This window comes from Lissotriton vulgaris, chromosome 3_1 (genome assembly GCF_964263255.1).
Source record: "Lissotriton vulgaris chromosome 3_1, aLisVul1.2, whole genome shotgun sequence".
Classification (NCBI taxonomy): Eukaryota; Metazoa; Chordata; class Amphibia; order Caudata; family Salamandridae; genus Lissotriton; species Lissotriton vulgaris.
The window spans coordinates 106,011,444-106,029,342 of record NC_141689.1 but is presented as its reverse complement, the minus strand read 5'-3'; the positions used below and the strand labels follow the sequence as shown (position 1 = coordinate 106,029,342).

The 17,899-nt window shown below is 42.5% G+C and overlaps 1 protein-coding gene across 3 annotated transcripts in view; it reads right to left on the bottom strand.

Moving 5' to 3' along the window:
* The window catches only part of LOC147726041 (CD209 antigen-like protein C), a 686,697-nt gene that overhangs the window by 459,418 nt on the left and 209,380 nt on the right, over window positions 1-17,899 (bottom strand). For all 3 annotated transcript variants that reach the window (XM_086960159.1, XM_086960158.1, XM_086960160.1), the window contains one exon: window positions 14,554-14,658. In XM_086960159.1, the coding sequence (XP_086816285.1) occupies window positions 14,554-14,658 (105 nt within the window). The remainder of the gene's footprint in view (window positions 1-14,553; window positions 14,659-17,899) is intronic.

Here is a 17,899-nt window from a genome sequence, read left to right as displayed (position 1 = left end):
TCCCTTGTTTCTAAAACAACCTGATGTGTGTGGTGTCATTCTATTGCAAGTTACTGTCTCAGTGCGAGTGTGTGCTGCACTACTGCTTTACACATTGCCTTTGGGTGCCTTCCTGGCTCTCGCCAAGCTGCCGTGTTGGAATTGGTGACCCCAGTTCTAACAGAGTTGATGTAATATAGTAGCCTGGGTATGCAAAGTCGTAACACAGAAATATATGTGTACAGTTGTATGTACTCTGCAATTACTAATTGTATACTATCTTTCATATCACTAAACTTGAGGGTGCATAATAACTCGGCACGTGGTTGGACACACACCGGTGGCAAAAAGGTGAGCTGCGATGATTTTCTCAAGTATCAACAGTACTTCTCCTGCTCCATCTATTACTTTCTCTCTCTCGCACTTTCAATGTCTTTCTTTCTCTCTCTTCCTCTCTATCACACTGTTATGAACCCTGCTGTCCACACTGCAGATAAATAAATCAAGGCTGAATTTAACACGGTCTGCAGTATAGATCCAAAGCAGAAATCAAGTTGTAACCTCTGCTAGATGCAGTGTTTGCAAAAAGTAAGCAGAGCGGCCTAGGTGCACAAGGCCTCCAATTAAACGCACTGCAAACAAACAATAGTGTCCTACATAATGACGTGATCTCTCACCTCATTCTGTCTCATCTCTGAATCATTTTAAAGACCTGCTGGACCATACAGTAGATCTGAGGCAGCGGGCACTGCCCTACAGACACCTCTTCAACGCTGACCTATGGGAGGGGTGGGATGTATCAGGCACACTGCACACATGCAAATAAGCAATATTGCCAAGTGTTATGTTGACTTGCGATCTTTGACCTCATTCAGTCACTTCTCTGTCTCATTTTAAATACCATTTATACCATAAGATAGGCCTAAGCCTACGAGCAACGCTGCCCTATGGACTCCTGTTGAGGGTGATCCTGGGGGAGGGGTGGGGTGCACTACCCTGAGTGCGGATGTGGGAAACAGCGATCTTGCCTTCCATAATGATGTAATCTCTCACCTCATTCAAAAACTTTAATGTAATTAGGAGGACCTACTGGACCGTACTATAGACATCAGACAGCAACAACTGCTGCTCTACAGACACATGACGTTAGCTTTTAGGACACTTAAGTTACTTCCTTACTGAGTGTACATGCACACAGGCTCCCGCCACTGCATTACACACGAACATTAAGCTTGTAGCATACGCTGTATTGCTATGTATATTTTCATTAACAGTATATATTATAATTTAACCTTGTGTTTTCTCGTGCATTCAAACTCCTGTTTGAACCACGATTATCACTAACGATTAATCGTACTTCAAAAATGAAGAATGCACTCAACTCCTATTTTCTACGAAGTATAAAATAAACATTCATTTACCTGCAAACCTTTTCCCCATTAAAATACTTCTCTCTTTACAGAGATTAATTAATTGACTGAGAGGGGCAGAGTGGGAACTCTCACCTGCAATGATGCCCTGCGCATTCTAACACCTTCCATGGCAGTATCTAGACACTGTTCCATTGTGGAGACCTGCTCTTCCATACAAATGTATCCTGGACTGGCGCTTGCAGCATCATGCCGTGGGACACACCAGTAGTGGCGGGAGAGCAGTAAAGCTTCAGTGTGCAAGACCTACAATTGAGCACATTGTGGGGTAGGGACTGGGGTGCAGCACTCTGGGTGCCCAGGTGCATACAAGCAATTTTTCAGTAAGTAATAATGTAGGAGCAGATTATCAAACAACGGCGATCTCTGGCATCATGTATTTAATTTTAAGGAATTCTTAAACCACACTCTTTCTCACAGATCCCTGCGTCCTAGACAAATGAATGATGAACAGTAAACCCTAAAGACAGAGTGCAATAAGCCGACACTCTATCTCCTCCTGCCTCTCTACTTTTAACTCACCCTCCCCTTCTTACTTCCACCCACTACCCTCTCTTCCATTTTCACTCTGATCCTTTAATTCTAACTAGCTTTTTTTACCTCTTCATCATAGCACGCATTCTTATATTTCATTTTTGGTTTGCAGGTTACCTACTCTGCTACCACTGGAGTACATCTCACGTTTTGTTTATTATATTGTTCTAATAAAGTTACATTTCTATTCATTTATTTCTTTTTTAATAAAGGATAATAAAACAAAATAATAACTGAGTGTATATATCTTCTGTTTCTGACAACATTTGACTAATATTAAGTGTGATAAATCATCTGCTTAGAGAAGATTTTAAAATAAAAACTATTTAACATTACAGTGCACCAACAAAAAATTATGTAAGTAACTCTTAGGCACATAAATCCTTCATAATTATACAACTTCAAGAGTTCTAAGAGTGTATCACTTTATAACACCATAAGTACTGTCCGTGTGATTACAAAACAAATAAGGCACTGCCTAGCACCAACGAGGCTTCAGAGGCTGCAGAGGCACACCCTGCATGTTAAAATAAAGATCCTGAGTATGACAATTCCCAGACTTAAGTTGCCTCGAACTCCTCAAACAATTAGTAAATAATTCTCGGGAAGGTCGTCATCTCTTAGACTACAAAGCGTCTATGTCCCCTTCTGCGCCCATTTCACATGTGACTTTAACACAATACTTGGGGGCATATTTACATGGAAGCCCTCTAAATTTGTAAAAGAATAACTGACGGGGCTCAAAGTTTTACTAAGAAAAGAATGATGTTTATAACTAGAAGTGTAATACCGGGGCTAACTTTTTACCGGCTCCTTACCAGAGGCTGTAGCTGTGATTAATGGTTCCTATGGAAAGATTTTAAAAGTCAAGCACACCTGCTGTTTGGATTAGCAACATTGTGTACTGAACTTCTGACCTGTGTGCTCAATTAAGTGTTCCATGAACTGTTACTATGGTAACAGGCAGTATCCAGTTTTGGGGTAGGGTTCAAAGGTGTTGGCTGTACAGAAACCGTCATATTTACCCAAAGTCCTCTACATGACAGGGGACAAAGCAAACAGAGATGACAGAACACTGTATACATTAGGAGAAAAAGAAGAACACAATTCTTTGAATGAACCTCAAGAGAGGACCCAAGCAATAGCCACTGGTGTTACAAAACCCCATGTACAATTTGCCTACTCTGTACTCAACAATGAGCAATTCTTTATCGATCCCAATCACACACTGCTGCTTCATGTTTCACAGTGTGCACTTCACTAAATACTTTATGGCTACTTAAAAGGGAGACAGGATTGTCGACATTCCAAAACTTAGGGGCATATTTACAAGGACGGCGTTAAAATTATCACAGCTTAAGCACCAGCAAACTGCCGCTAAAATGGCGATAATGGACTTGAAAACCCTTTGTTTTCTTACCGGAAGATTTTTTCTACACAGCTGTTTGATATGGCAGGGTGTGAGCTGAAGCTCCCGCCCTGCCATAGCAAACTTGGGGACATATTAGCAAGAACCTCGTTAAAATTATCGCTATTTTAGCGGTAGGAAACTGCCGCTAAAATGCAGATAATGGGCTTGCTAATATGCGTTATAGAATTCCAATAGAAACCCAGGTTAGATGTGCAGGACATCAAACCTGGGCTTCTATTGGAATTCTATAACGCATATTAGCAAGCCCATTATCGGCATTTTAGCAGAATTTTAGCAGCGGTTCTTGCTAATATGCCCCTTGGTTTGGATTTTGAAAGAGAATTCAGGGAAACCTGCTCACTCTTTCAAAATACAAAGCATATTGCTTTTCCCCATGGGGAGCTGCATATTAGCAGGCCCACGTGTAGAAAAATAATGGCGGCTTCAGGAGGGCGCAGGGAGATGGCTAGGACCATAGAGACATTGGGGCTCCACCCAGGGACCCCAACCTTGTATAAATGCCTAAATAGTAAACAGGGTGATATCATTTTCAGAACATTTTTAAAAAAAAATAAGACGAAATAGCCCTTGTTAATATGCCCTCAAGTTTGCTATGACAGAGCGGGAACCTCGACTTCCGCTCTGCCATACCAAACAGCAGTGCCGTGGGGGCATGCACCCAGAGACACAGCAGGAGCCGGCCCTGGGGAGTGGTGTTCCTCAGGGCCCTCAACTGTTCCAGAATGGAGGCCATGGGGCCCCTTTCCCACAATATAAAAAGCCCCGGAGGGTGGTTATCACTGGGGCTCAGAGGGACCTTTGAGCCCTCCGACCCATTTTTTCAAAGCCCCGAAGAGTAGCGGTCCCCCGGGTTGGAGGGGGCCTTTAAGCAACCCCTACCCCAGTATTGTACTAGGGGAGTACTTTTGAGCCCCCCAACCCATTTATTTTGTAGCACTGAGGGATGGCGGTCCCCGGGCTACAGGGCCCCTCTGGACCCCCATCAAATTTGATATTTTAGACCCCGGGTTTTAGCCCCCCCAGGTAGCTAATTTTTAAATAAGCACATGAGCCCGCGCTTCATTTTTTTTAATGGAGGATCCATTCACCCTTGCGCACATTTCTCAGTTTAAAAAAAAAACAATTTTTTTGGGGGCCCTAGGGGTCCTTGTGGGACTCCCTAAGCAGGTGTAGAGGGTCAAGATATTTCTAACCTGACCCCTTTATACATTTTGATTCTTATTCCACCGATTTCTAGACCCTCGCTTCTACCGAAGCACAAAAAGGCTGCCAACACTTCCTGGTTTCGAATGTTGACAACCATGACAGCCAATTAGCATTCAGCACGTGATCGGGACGGTGCGCTTAGGGTGCTCTCTGGATGCGCAGATCCACTGCGGCCATATATATGAATGAACTACTGAACAGATTTACACCATTTAAGCAAAAGGCACGAGTCTGAACCATGGACTACATCGTTGAACGGTTCCTAAGGAAAATTGCACCCTTTTTTCTCAGCCCCAGCTTCACGAACCACCGGGATAGGAGTGGACCGGAGCGCCACACTAGATTTAAAAATTCGCTGAGATTCGTCAACCAGTGCCTAAGTTATTCCAAATAGAATGTTGCGGATTTCCTATGGAAAATAGGTCCTAACTATAACGGTAGGTAATAATATATATATTGTACAATAATGTCTTATACTTGCACCAGCCGGTGCCTTAGTAAAACATGATAAGTTCCTTCGGTTGTCATATGAATCTTTCAATTTTGTGCTGTTTATGTTGTTTGAATATGGTCATATTTTTTTCTTCAATATGAAAATACAATATTTGAATAAGTGTCTCCTTTCTTCATGTTCGTGTAATGCTTTTTGCATGCAAAAATAATTGCCTTTAAAATTTTACCTGTTGGGATATTGTATTGTCTTTATATCGTTGAACCCTAATCCCGTCTAGGTGTATGGGTCACACTCCTTTTTTTCTTACAAGTTTGGTATGGCAGGGCTGGAGTGGCTACTAGTGTGTTTCACGCCGATGCCAGGATTTGTTTTGTGGTGTTGCATTTTACATTTTACATCAACATTTTTTTTATGCACTAGTCTTCGTACTCACTCCGGCATGGGAATGCTTTGCACAAACCTTCTTTTAGTGGCTAATAGTGGCTAATAATGACTACCATACATGATCCTTAAGACGCTCACAGCCAATCGCTGTCAAGGAATGGCACTTTTTCTTTTAGTCACTTTTTCTTCTTTTAGGTCGGGAGATACCATTTCAGATGCCACATTAAGGGTCAATTTTGCCCATGAATGAGGTATAGATTATGAGAGGCATCATTTCAGACGTGAGCGGTGACACCGCACGTCAAGAATGAAATGCATTCCTTGAACGGATCGGCCCCTTGTTACTCATTGAGTATTACTTATGTCTATATTCAGGTACAGCACTAGTCTGAACTGGGGCTACACCGGATACTCTACCGAGTGGATTTTCTGTGTAAACGCCTGTATTTCTGCATTTAAATATAATAACATGCTGGTTTTATCAGTTAAGCATGCCCGATAATGTACTATTACTGACAGTATTTATTCATGATTTGAATAGGCTGACTAGACATGGAAGAAATGTATATAAATGTATATATTCGTATAACATCAGAAGCATATGCACCTTAAAGTTTAGTCTATGAGAGCAAGCCGTTGCTTTGTAATACTTGTCATCATGTCTTTTTACCATTTAGTAATGGTGGATCAGTATATGCACTGAATCATGTGATCTGCAAGCATTATGGCCATCCCTTGTTTGTGTTTACTTAAACATGCCGGCAATGTCGGAGCATTATCGTGTGACCAAGACACAAGTTAGTGTCAAAACGCGTAGAGTTATATGGGAATAAAGATTTCAGCAACCTGCTTCTGAGTGCGCATTTGCTTACAAGCACTTTTGAATTTGTGGTTTGATTTTATACGGCTTTGGGTTCGCCGTTTCTGTGCGCCACCTGACTTTGGGAGTTTGATATGCTATTAAGTTTTATTGCAGGACGCACTGGTGAAATCAAGTCCCGAGTTATTGGTTAGGCAAGACTGGTTGGCTGACAGTAGCGGCTTCAGAAAATGTGCTTCGTGTAAGGCCTGCATTCAAGGGGTTAATAAGACTCGCTTCTCTGATGCCCCATTTAAGATTAAGAAGAAGCTCACATGCAAAAGCGAATTCTCAGTGTATGTTTTGGAATGTCCATGTGGGTTGAGATACGTGGGCAGCTCCAAACTACAGGGTCCTACAACACCTAAGGGCCATAAAGACCAATGACCCAGTGTACCCCGTGGCCAGGCACTTCAGGGAAAAACATAATAGCAACAGTGCGTTACTGAAGTAGTATGCCATTGATTCCATCGCACCCATGAGAAGGGGTGGAAATAGAGATGCTGCCTTAAGGAGGTTAGAAACAAGATACATCCTCATGTTAGACAGCAAGTCACCTAATGGGCTTAATGCATCGGAAGATTTTTATACCTGTCTGTAGATCATTTATCTTTTCTCCATTTGTTGTAGACTTGTTTCTTGTGGACAATAGAGTATGTCATTTCAAAAGATCCCACATTACGGCTATGTATATGTAATTCCAGCTTGGCCAGTGAGGTCCTTTGACCCAAGTTTTGTCCACTTGTCTAAGGATATGCTCAGTGATCCTATCATTCCATTTGACAGACCTGATTACAATTAATTTAACACCAAGGTCATACTTGTAATCAGATTGGAGCGTCTGTCTTTTGTTTTTAATCACATTTCACTGTGCACTTCATGTCCACATTATTTTTGTTAATCAACCGACGTAGCGTCCTTATTAGTTTTGTTTGCCGGTTTAAACCAGGGAAACTCATTAATAGGCCACTGAGGGGTAATAATTTTCCTTGGTTATTCATGCATCATAATGTATTTCACGTTATTGTTCCCCGTAAATGGCCTTGAGTGGGCATCAACTATGGTCTTAATTAGGTTATACTAGCAGAAACAACAGTATTTCCCACGGGCTAGTATGGATTGAGCCATATACAGATATAATACTATATTGCTGTATAACCGGACCACGATGTTGTATTTGCTGATATAAGCATGGTTCACTCGATATAAAGTTGCCTTTATTCTCTTATGAACAAATTGTCACCAATGGATTTAACCGGACATTGTACATTTTGTTTTATTTTATTTTGAATATACAGGCTTGATGTGGGTTTTCAGGGATTTATCCCAATACTGGCAAACGATTTACAATGTTAAGTGTATAATCAATGTCAGAAATGAAATTGACGTGTAGTATTTTTACCATGTTTATCACACTGCTGCACTTTACGCTATTGTGGTTGGTTACTGCTTATTGCACTTGCTCTTTAAATTCTGCCGTTTCCCTGTGTAACACCATGTGACCAAGGCCTTTGAGAGGCCGAAACGTTATGCTGCTGGTTGCTGCGGAATAAAAACAACTCACAGAATATTTTTGGGTCTGCTGTTTTCTTGAGGCAGGATGCTTCGAGTGCCTCGCTGAGAACCCGTGTGGATATATATATATATATATATATATATATATATATATATATATATATATGCTTTAGTATTATATTTGTTAAACCATTTAAAAACATAGTACAATTTACAAATATCAGTTTAATTATATTTTTTAAATATATATATGTTAATATATGTATATATATATACATGTGCCTACGTTTTTGAAAGTAAGTTTGTTATATTTGTTAAAGCATATGCTAATATATAGTTTATTTTTTTTAAATAACATATTTCTTCCCAATTTTTTGCACTCACCTTTTTAAGTATAAGTAGTTGATATTTTTGTTAGGAATATTTTTACCTTGAAAAATGTTGTAGGTCGATGCTTTCCTAATAGATATTGTGTCAGTGAACCATTTTAAGACAGAGGTCTTCAAACCTTTTTACTCTGAGGCCCCCCTAAGCAAAATGTTTTGAGCACAGGACCCCCTCCAAAACTTTATGTCAAAGATTGGGGGAGCGGGTGGGACATGGCTACGTGTAGGGAGCAGGGCTTATGAGATGATGTCAGGAATACTTTGTCTATTGCTTATGAACTGCGCTAAATATGAGACCTATAAAATGCATCAAATGAAAACAAATATTATCCCAAACAAACTGCTCACCATAATTGGGGTTGTATGATCCCTTCACACTCTTTGACCCCAATGCAACTAATGATAACTGCAGTTCTGAGTAGCAGGCTATCTCCTCTGCATCTTTTACCTCTTCCCCACCATGACCGATCATCACATCGGTCCTAATGCTTGAAAAGAAAATATGTTTTGATGCCCCTTTTTTAAAAGTAGACAGTCATAACTGTGATGCAATGGGCCCCTCAAATCCCTGGGCCCCAGTCCTGCTGCATCTGCTTCTTTAATGATAACCAGCAGTGACCACTTACACACTTGGCAGCAACGCCAGCTTCACTAATGTTTGTCCCTTTAAAAAAAAACATTTATATTGTCCCCTTCTTTGGGTTATCTCTCTGAAGAAGCTGTCTGGCCATTTGTAAACATAAAAATGAGTCCCCATACAGTGCTCCCTATTCTGGTCCTTCTATTTGATAACATATCTATGAATATCGCTCCTTTCGTCTGTCTCCTAAACCATTACTGTTAGGCCCCAGGAATCAAGAGGATTATGGGTCTGCTTCTGAATGCAACCGTTCTGGCCTTCTACCTGCCACCCTATGGACTCAGCTTTCACAAAAAACTGCCCCATAATGGTTAATACTGACTTGGACGTGCCTCTGCCTGAAAGCGAAGGGTGTGTTGGTAGTGCAGAAAGTTAAAAAAAGAAACCAGCCTTTTTATTAGCCATTAATTGATTCAGCCACTTAAAGCTAGGGACACTGGAATTATTTTTTTCTGCAGCAGCTGCAGCATTTTCCACATGATTATCAGTGAACTGCATTTGCTAAATAATATTCCTGAATCTCTTTTTTCACCTCAATTCACTATTCACTTTTTCTACTCTTTCATCGCATTTTGTGTACCATTTGCGGCCCCCACATGCACTAACCTCTTCATTTCACTCATCAATTTGGATGCTGCTCTTGTTTACATAGATTCTCTTTTTATAAAAAAATATATGTCTTAATATTCATTTAGGTATATAGCTTTCTCTTTAATGTGATGTGCCTCTCTGAATTAAATATTTCAACTACTCAGTATACAGGCACATGCCAAATAATGTCACATCAAAAGTGATGGGTGGTTATGTACCAGAAGCAACGAGGACCCTACTTCACCACTGGCCAGACATTTCGGGGAAACAATTAATTAACTTTCACGAAATGAAACCATACTACTTTTTTGGCATCAAAATATGCATAGAAAAAAGTACAGTCCACATTAGCAACATAAGTATTAACTAATTTAGAATGATAAATATTCTATATTTAGATCCCAGTAAATACCAGACTCAATATCTCTCAATGCCTTACGACACTAATCTCACTTCAAGGGCTTCGGTGTAAGTGAAGACATCCTAGAAATGCAGCAAATAAACATTGCCGCACCTCCAGGCCATCTTCATTTACAGAGGCATTTGCACCCCCCTGGGAACCCATCCACAGTGGAGCGCGTCCCATAGTTTGAAGACCTCTGCCTTAAGGGATGCTAGTGGGAAGTCTTGGGGGCCATGAAGCAGGGTGTTACCACAATTCAGATGCAAAAGTATATGGACTTAAACAGCAGTTCTGAGGTGGCTTTCTGGAAGATTTAGTTTCACTTTCTTTATGAGTGAGAGTTGGTAGCAGGCCATCTTAGTTCTTTTGGCAATGTGTTCCTTGTGAATGAGACTGGAGAACAGAGTGAAAACAAGTAAGTTGGCATTCAGTGGAAGTTAAGGTTCAAAGTTATCAAGGTTGATGTCATTGACCCACATTTATACCATTTCTTGTAATAAGAATACGCTTGGAATAGAGTGAATATGGAGGGGGAGTCAGACTTTCCCCAGTACATCCACACCTCCCCCAACACAAGGGGGGCCTGCTTCGGGCCCCAGAAGACATTCTCCACCGGCCTTTCAATGGTGGTTGAACCACCACGGAAAAGGCTGGCATGCTAGTCTCCACCGTCATTGTGAGCATGCTGACTGCTCGGCAAGGCAATTGTGATGATTGCTACCAGTGGAAAAGCAGCAGCCGGACTTTCCCTCCGCCGGGGTACCCATCGCCATTGTCATATAGTAGGCAGAAGTGTGGAAAAGGTCATTTTCCGCCACTGCCAGGACCGCGAATGTGCTTCCGCCAGCCATCGCAATGAGTCCCTTAGTTTTCTAACCCTAGCGCCTGAAATATTGAAAAAATGCTTTTATTTGGAGGTGATTTCCTGTTCTAATTCAAGCCCGTCGTAACTTGCATAAAATCAGTATATCTGAGGAAGTCAGTCCTACTAGTCAAACTCTAGTGCCAAAACATTGGAGAAAGTGCAAGTATTTGTGAGGCAGATTTTTATATTAAAATTTCAATCCCACAAAGTTTGGGAAATTCCATATATTTGGGGTGGGGTCAGATTAACTATTTTGACTCCAGTTCAGCAAACATTGGGGAAAGTGGCTATATTTGGTGAGGGGGCAGATCCAATAATCTAACTTCAGTGCCACAAACACTGGAAAAAGTATATATATTTTGTAGGTCCAATTTACTCCTTCACCTCCAGCCCCACCCATATACAATAAAGCAAATATAATTGGTTAAGACAGATTTACTATTCTAACTCCAGTCCCACAAACATTGGTAAAAACGTATATATCAGAGGCGAGGAAGACGATTCACTATTCTAGAAATGTTATGTTATGTTATGTTATGTTATTTATATTTTTATAGCGCACAGCTGCCCCAGCAAAGGGGCGTCCTGGCGCTTTGACAGACGCTGTAACATAACACACAATAAAAGAAAAGAAATTAGCTAGACACTGGAAACAGGAAAGTTTTAATCGCCTGCCTGAAGGCGAGCAAATCCTCAAGAGCTCGGATGTGAACCGGGAGCGAATTCCATAAGCCTGCCGCTAGCACCCTAAAGGAACGGCCACCCATTCTGCTCAGCTTAAAGCGTGGATAGACAGCCAAATGAAGCCCCTCCGATCTCAAGGATCTCGAAGGCACATAGGGCGTGAGTAGATTGGCGAGTGCCGGCGGCGAAGAAGATTTCAAAATTTTGAAGGCCAGACACAGCGCCTTGAACTTAATTCGCTGTCTGACCGGGAGCCAATGCAAGGCCGTGATGGTACCAGACACTGAGCAATGTCTGGGGAGGCCCACAATGGCTCGTGCCGCGGCATTTTGTACTCTTTGGAGCCTAGAAGCCTCCGCTTGATTCACCCCTAACAACAGTGAACTGCCGTAGTCCAGCCGAGATAGTATTGAGGCCTGGACTACAAGCTGTCTGGTAGGGGGATCAATGTACTTTAAGGCCGGCCTAATACCACGCAAAATTCCATAGCACGTGGCAGCCACCTTCTTGGTGTGGTCCCTGAAGGTGAGCGCAGAGTCCACCCAGACTCCTAGATTTCTCACTCCAGCAGCTGGAATAGGAGTGACACCAAGCTCTGATGGCCACCACTGGTTACCCCATAGCTCAGCGTGCTTCCCTAGAACCAACACCTCCGTTTTGGTGGCATTCAACTGGAGGCAGTTGGTGCGAAGCCAGCTAGCTACTGCCAAGAGACCCGCACGGAATCTGGGGGCCGCCACCTCAGGGTCTCCACTAAGTGTCACCGCTAGCTGTGTGTCGTCCGCATATGAGGCCATCGTAAGACCCCACTGTTTGACGACACCAGCCAATGGTTTCACATAGAGGTTGAACATTGTAGGGCTCAACGAAGATCCCTGTGGTACCCCCAGCTCCAGGGGATAAGTGGCGGATTGGCCAGGTGGTATAGCCACTTTAAAGGAACGGTCTGCCAGAAAAGACCGAAACCACTGGAGAGCGACATCCGTCACTCCCGCCTCCTGTAAGCGTTGGATAAGTATTTGGTGGGACACAGTATCGAAGGCAGCGCTTAGATCTAATAATATGAGCGCTGCAGTATGACCTAAGTCAAGTACCTGGCGAAGATGTTCCATGATGTAGAGTAATGCCGTCTCGGTACTGTGTCCTGACCGGAAGCCGTTCTGACTGGGATCCAAAATCTGGTTACAAACCAGATGCTCAGACAGAACAGTGTTGACATGGGCTTCTGTTACTTTAGCGATCCAAGGCAACAGGGAGATAGGTCGGTAGTTTTCTGGCAATCGGGGGTCAGAGTTGGCTTTTTTTAATATAGGAGTGACCACTGCCTGTTTCCAAGCCGCGGGTACCGTTCCACAAGACAGTGACATATTGATGAGATCCAATATGGGGTCACGGCACAGCGGGGAAAGTGTGTTAATGAAGGCTGGCTTTAACGGGTCCGCAGGAGAGCCTGACTTGACCCTAAGGCTGGACCTGTCAAAGGCCTCAATCGACAGTTCAGGTAAGATAGCCAGGGGCTCATGATCCGACGTATCAGAGACAGTAGCTTCTCGATCCTGGTGGAGTGTGTCGAACCCATGATATATTTTTTCCACTTTCTCCACAAAAAAGGAGGCCAATTTATCACAGTGAGAATCTGTGCAAATCACCTCTGATGAGGATCTGTTTTTCATAAGGTCCTTCAGTACCTTGAAAATCAGTTTTGAAAGGTTGGGGCTGGTAGCAAATTCATGAGCGTAAAATGCAGCTCTAGCTCTGCAGATAGCTCTATGGTAAAGTTTCAGCTCAGTGAAATACCGGGTTTTCAGAGCAGGGTCATATGATCGTCTCCATTCCCTCTCTGTTATTCGGCAAGATTTTTTCAATTCTGCGAGAGACTCATTATACCAGGGACTAGGTGTTTTTGTCCGGCCTTTCGCCCATCGTAGAGGTATAAGAGAATCCAGGGCGTCGGTGATCCAAGCGCAGAACTGTTGGTAACCTTGTTCCACATTAGTGAAAGTGCTCAGAGGTTTCCGCTCTAATATACCGTAGAACTCTTCCAGCGTAAGCTTGTGCCACGGCCTTTTAAGGATAGGCCTGTCCATGGATATAAAAGGCTTATCGTGGACCGGACAGAAAGCTTCTACTAGCAGATGATCAGTCCACCCTATCAACCTCGGATCTGACAACCTTAACCCGTCAAGTGTGGAAAAGAAGGGGTCAAGGATATGGCCTCCAGAGTGGGTTGAAAGGGTGACGAGCTGAGTAAGTTGGAGAGCTTCCAGATCCGCCAACAGGGAGCTCACGGTAGTGGATGACCCATTATCGAAATGGATGTTGAGGTCACCCAGGATGTTAAAATTGGCGCAACCAAGCGCTATAGGACTGACCATGTCGGCCAGTGCGGATCTGAAAACAGAATCATTGCCGGGGGGGCGGTAGACAATGCCGACGAATAGAAGACTCTGAACTTGATAAGGTAGTACACAGTCATAGAACTTGATCAACCATGCCAAATACCTTTTCTTGTCACTTTTGCTGCTTCATCACACCCAACAGCATGTTAATCTTTTTCATTGCACCAGTACGTTGCAGTATGGAGTCTATAGGAGCTGGTTCTGGCAGAAGAAAATACTTTGCTGCATGAGTTCATCAAACACGATGCTCGCTTGCCAAATGATCAGTGCTTTAAGTGGAGCTGCTGCAGCAGCAATTGCACTGAGGCACAAATATCCCCACTGTGGTGTCTTCCCCAGCGCAGTAGCATGCAAATGACTACTCCATACAAAGAGCTGTCTAGTACATTTCTATATTCTTCAGAGTGCAACCATTGACCAACTCGAAATACGTCTCAAACTTCTTTTTAACCACACCCAGACACAGCCCGACACTAAGTCATTCCTACTGAGTCCTTCAGGGACAAGAAGGGCCCTACTATACAAATAATCACAATACATTACACCCACCAGTCAGGTGCAGATCTCTCCGTCTGGCAGGCAGAGGAACGGAGCCCATAGACTTGCTGACGTGGCAGGCCACTGGACCGCTTGCCACTGCCTCAATGATCCTGGCCATTGTCTACAAAAGTCACTAACATGCACATGCACACAATGGAGAATCTCCACTGGTATTAGAAATGGAAGATATGCGAAATGCTGCTAAACATAACTGAATTATGTGTTTTATTTATTCCCTGTGCAGATACTCACTTAAGCCTTGTAGCAATGAATGGTCTCTGTTGGCTGTTTCTTCCTTTGCTTTCAACATGTGCACAGCTGTTTGGAACATTGAAAGATGCCTCAGAATTTGGAAACCTAAATGTGTACATAAACAGTAGTTACAGTATGTTTTGCACATGTACATTACAACATATAGCCAGTGATGTTCGGAATGGCAGGCTCAAATCTTTGCATGGTAACATGAGTTGTGATCCTTCCAAGATCATCTGTTTTCGATTTATTAATTACAGTTGTATATAAACATGGTGTATATAATGTGCTTTGGATAAATTTCCTGCACATTTAACAGATTATTAACAGATTATTGTCGGCAAAACAACATATTCAACTTGCCAGACGTCAATCATACATGATAGAGATGTTGTCATTGTGTGTCCACCGTGGGCCTGAATGACAAAACCGCGACATGTGGATATAGAATGTCGTTGTCATGTTTTACTTTGCAGCCGCTCATGCTGATGCAATGAAATTATGCAAAGTTTTCATAATGGTAAATTCCCCATGGATGTATAGATGTGTCGAAAAACCTCCTTCTTTAGGGGCCGATTATGATCTCATCCGGAAAGCACTATGGCCAAATCATTTCCAGAATGCTTTCTGAAAGACTCGGATCCTGGGAGTCCAACCGAGCAATTTAGATGCATCCACACAGTGCATGGTTGGGAAGATGGACCCCCGGGTAAAGGGGGGCCTGCTAGGGGCCCCAATAGACCGATTATGACAGCTGTTTCATTCTGGAGAAACTGATTTGGAACAGCTGTCCGAATCGGTCATTGTAATCGCTAACTCAGAAACAGAGTCCATAGAGCTGTACGATTCAGTCCTGGAAAGGCTCGAGGTGTCTGAATGCCTTTTAAACCCGAATCGGACAGATCTTACGGTTTCCAGGCATCGCAATCGGTTGTTCGGAACTGTGACTGATTCGAGCGGAAACAAGGCTTCTGAATCGTATTCGGCAAGCCCAAATCCGAATCGGAGCTAGCGACAAGGACTTGTGTGAAGATTTATCATGTGTCGCTTGGGAGTGTTGCAGCGGAGAGCTTACCAACATTTACTTCACCCTTATTGCAAGTTTTGACTCACTAGGCCAATTTTGTCATCATCTCTCAAACTCACTTGATTGATACTCTTTTCGCAACAAATTAGGTCCTCCAATGAATCTTTTTGTTGAGCTGCCGAGGACTAGAATACTTGGAAACATGAACAATTATTCTATGAGAACTTGCAATAAAATACTTCAGTGAATCCCACAAATCCGGAAGAATTAAGTAATCCTTTTTGCAAACTTCATAAAGATTCATTAATTTAAATTGTAGTATAATTTTGTCATTTCCACGGAAGTGGGTGGTACTTTACTTTGCTCAAAGTCCGTCCATTCCCAGGTGCCTTTTCCTGGGTTTGCAACAATATTGTTATATTTCTCTTGAAAATGCTTCTCAGCGAGAAGTGTATCTATTGTTAGTCAATACAGAAATGAAACTTCACAGAACGTTCTCATAGGGCTTAGGTGACATGATTTCAAATTAACGTAGGAAATCGAAAAGCATTTGAGGCCTACATGAAAAATTTGCTGAATTCCAACATTTGAATATTATTATAACACACACATTCATAAATGCATATCGACTTTCTCCATTATTTCAGTTATAGTTTTCTTCAGGAACTACACATCAATGTTAGGTACTACTAAAATTTATGGGCCTCATTTATGAGATTCCTTGTGTGTTTGGAACGCCATTTTTTGTGACGTTCCATGGCGCAGAAGCCTGCGTGATATTTATCAGGTAGCACTAAGCCACTTATTTTGGCTTAATGCTGCCTGAGAAATATCAGTCCCTTTAACACAGTGTTCTGCATTAAAGGGGCATGCATGGGGCGTTCCCAGCAACATCCATGACCTTTTGACACTGCCCCAGATTTATGAGAAATTGTAAATCTGAGGTAACGTCAAAAGCTTGTATCTCCCAAGGGGAGGCATAAGGGAGGCACAACGAGGAGAAAAATCTTTATTTCTCCTCATTTTTCCTTTTTTTTCTATGGGTGCTGCAGAATGCAGCACCCATAGAAAGAGGAAAAATCCTCTTGTGATTATTTTTGTAGAGAAAGGTTTCCCTTCCTGTACAAACATAAACATTTCCGCAACGCAGGCCCTTTGCACCATAGTGCAAAGGTGCCTGTGTTGTCGCACGGCAGCCCATTGTGCGTCGGCGCAGAGTAAAAGGACTGGAATGCGCCGTATCTTCTAGATATAGTGCTTTCCTTCTAAATGAGGCCCTATTTCTTTAGGCATTATTTATACATTACCGATTTCAAGCATATTTATTAACCAGTCACTCTCAAACTCATGCATTATTGGATAAACATTACAGAAAATCAGATTCGCACTCTGTCATTTATTCTCTAAATTATGCAATTCTGCTGTTCAAGAACTTCATTATGTATATATATTTCATGTCTGATGCACATTTAAATGCATATTATCACAAAACTCTCCAGCTTAACAGTATATTTTATTCTTTCACAGCACATAAAAGCGTTTATGTGTAGTTCTCATTGTTTCTCTCTTTGTTTACATTTTTGTACTATCATCTGAGAACACACTACATGAATTTATGATGCAATAGGTATTATCACATTTTTCCCACTTAGCAGGTTAACATGTTTTCATCAAGGAAAATTTGTTGTAATGATCTTTACTATTGAGAATTGATAAAGGTAGACTTCCGATAACATCCACACTCTCATTCTCTTGTGGAGAAGTGTGGCTCACTGGTTAGAGGAGGCATACCCTGAAGCAGAGGTCAGCCCCGGGACCAGGGTTCAATTCCCGACGCGGCAGGGTCTGAGCTCAAGTGTCCACGGACTCGATAATTCTCACTTCGGTGCCTACTCAAATCACGGGTTCACACTCTGCAACTCTGGGCAATAGCTAGCTTAATCTCCACTACAGCCCCCCGTGGTGGGATGCCTGGCTTTCACCCTGGGGATGCCCAGTACGGGTTATCTCACAGGGAAAAGCCAGGACGGGTTCCCAATGCAAGTGCCGAAATGCCCAAGGGTAAGTCGAGTGCTATATAAGAACACACATACATACATACATACATACATACATACATACTCCAACAGGAGCCGTTTGAGAAATGTTCACAGCCTCTTCAGACCTGGGGTGGTGGAGTGAGCTAAAGAATGGTGATAGATTAAACCCAGATCAGTTAACTGGGGGTGAGTGCCTGCAATGTTCAACACTCCATCCAGCATCCTCTTTGGTTTTGCTTTTAATGTAGGGTGTGACTTCAAAAGAAGCATTTGAAATACA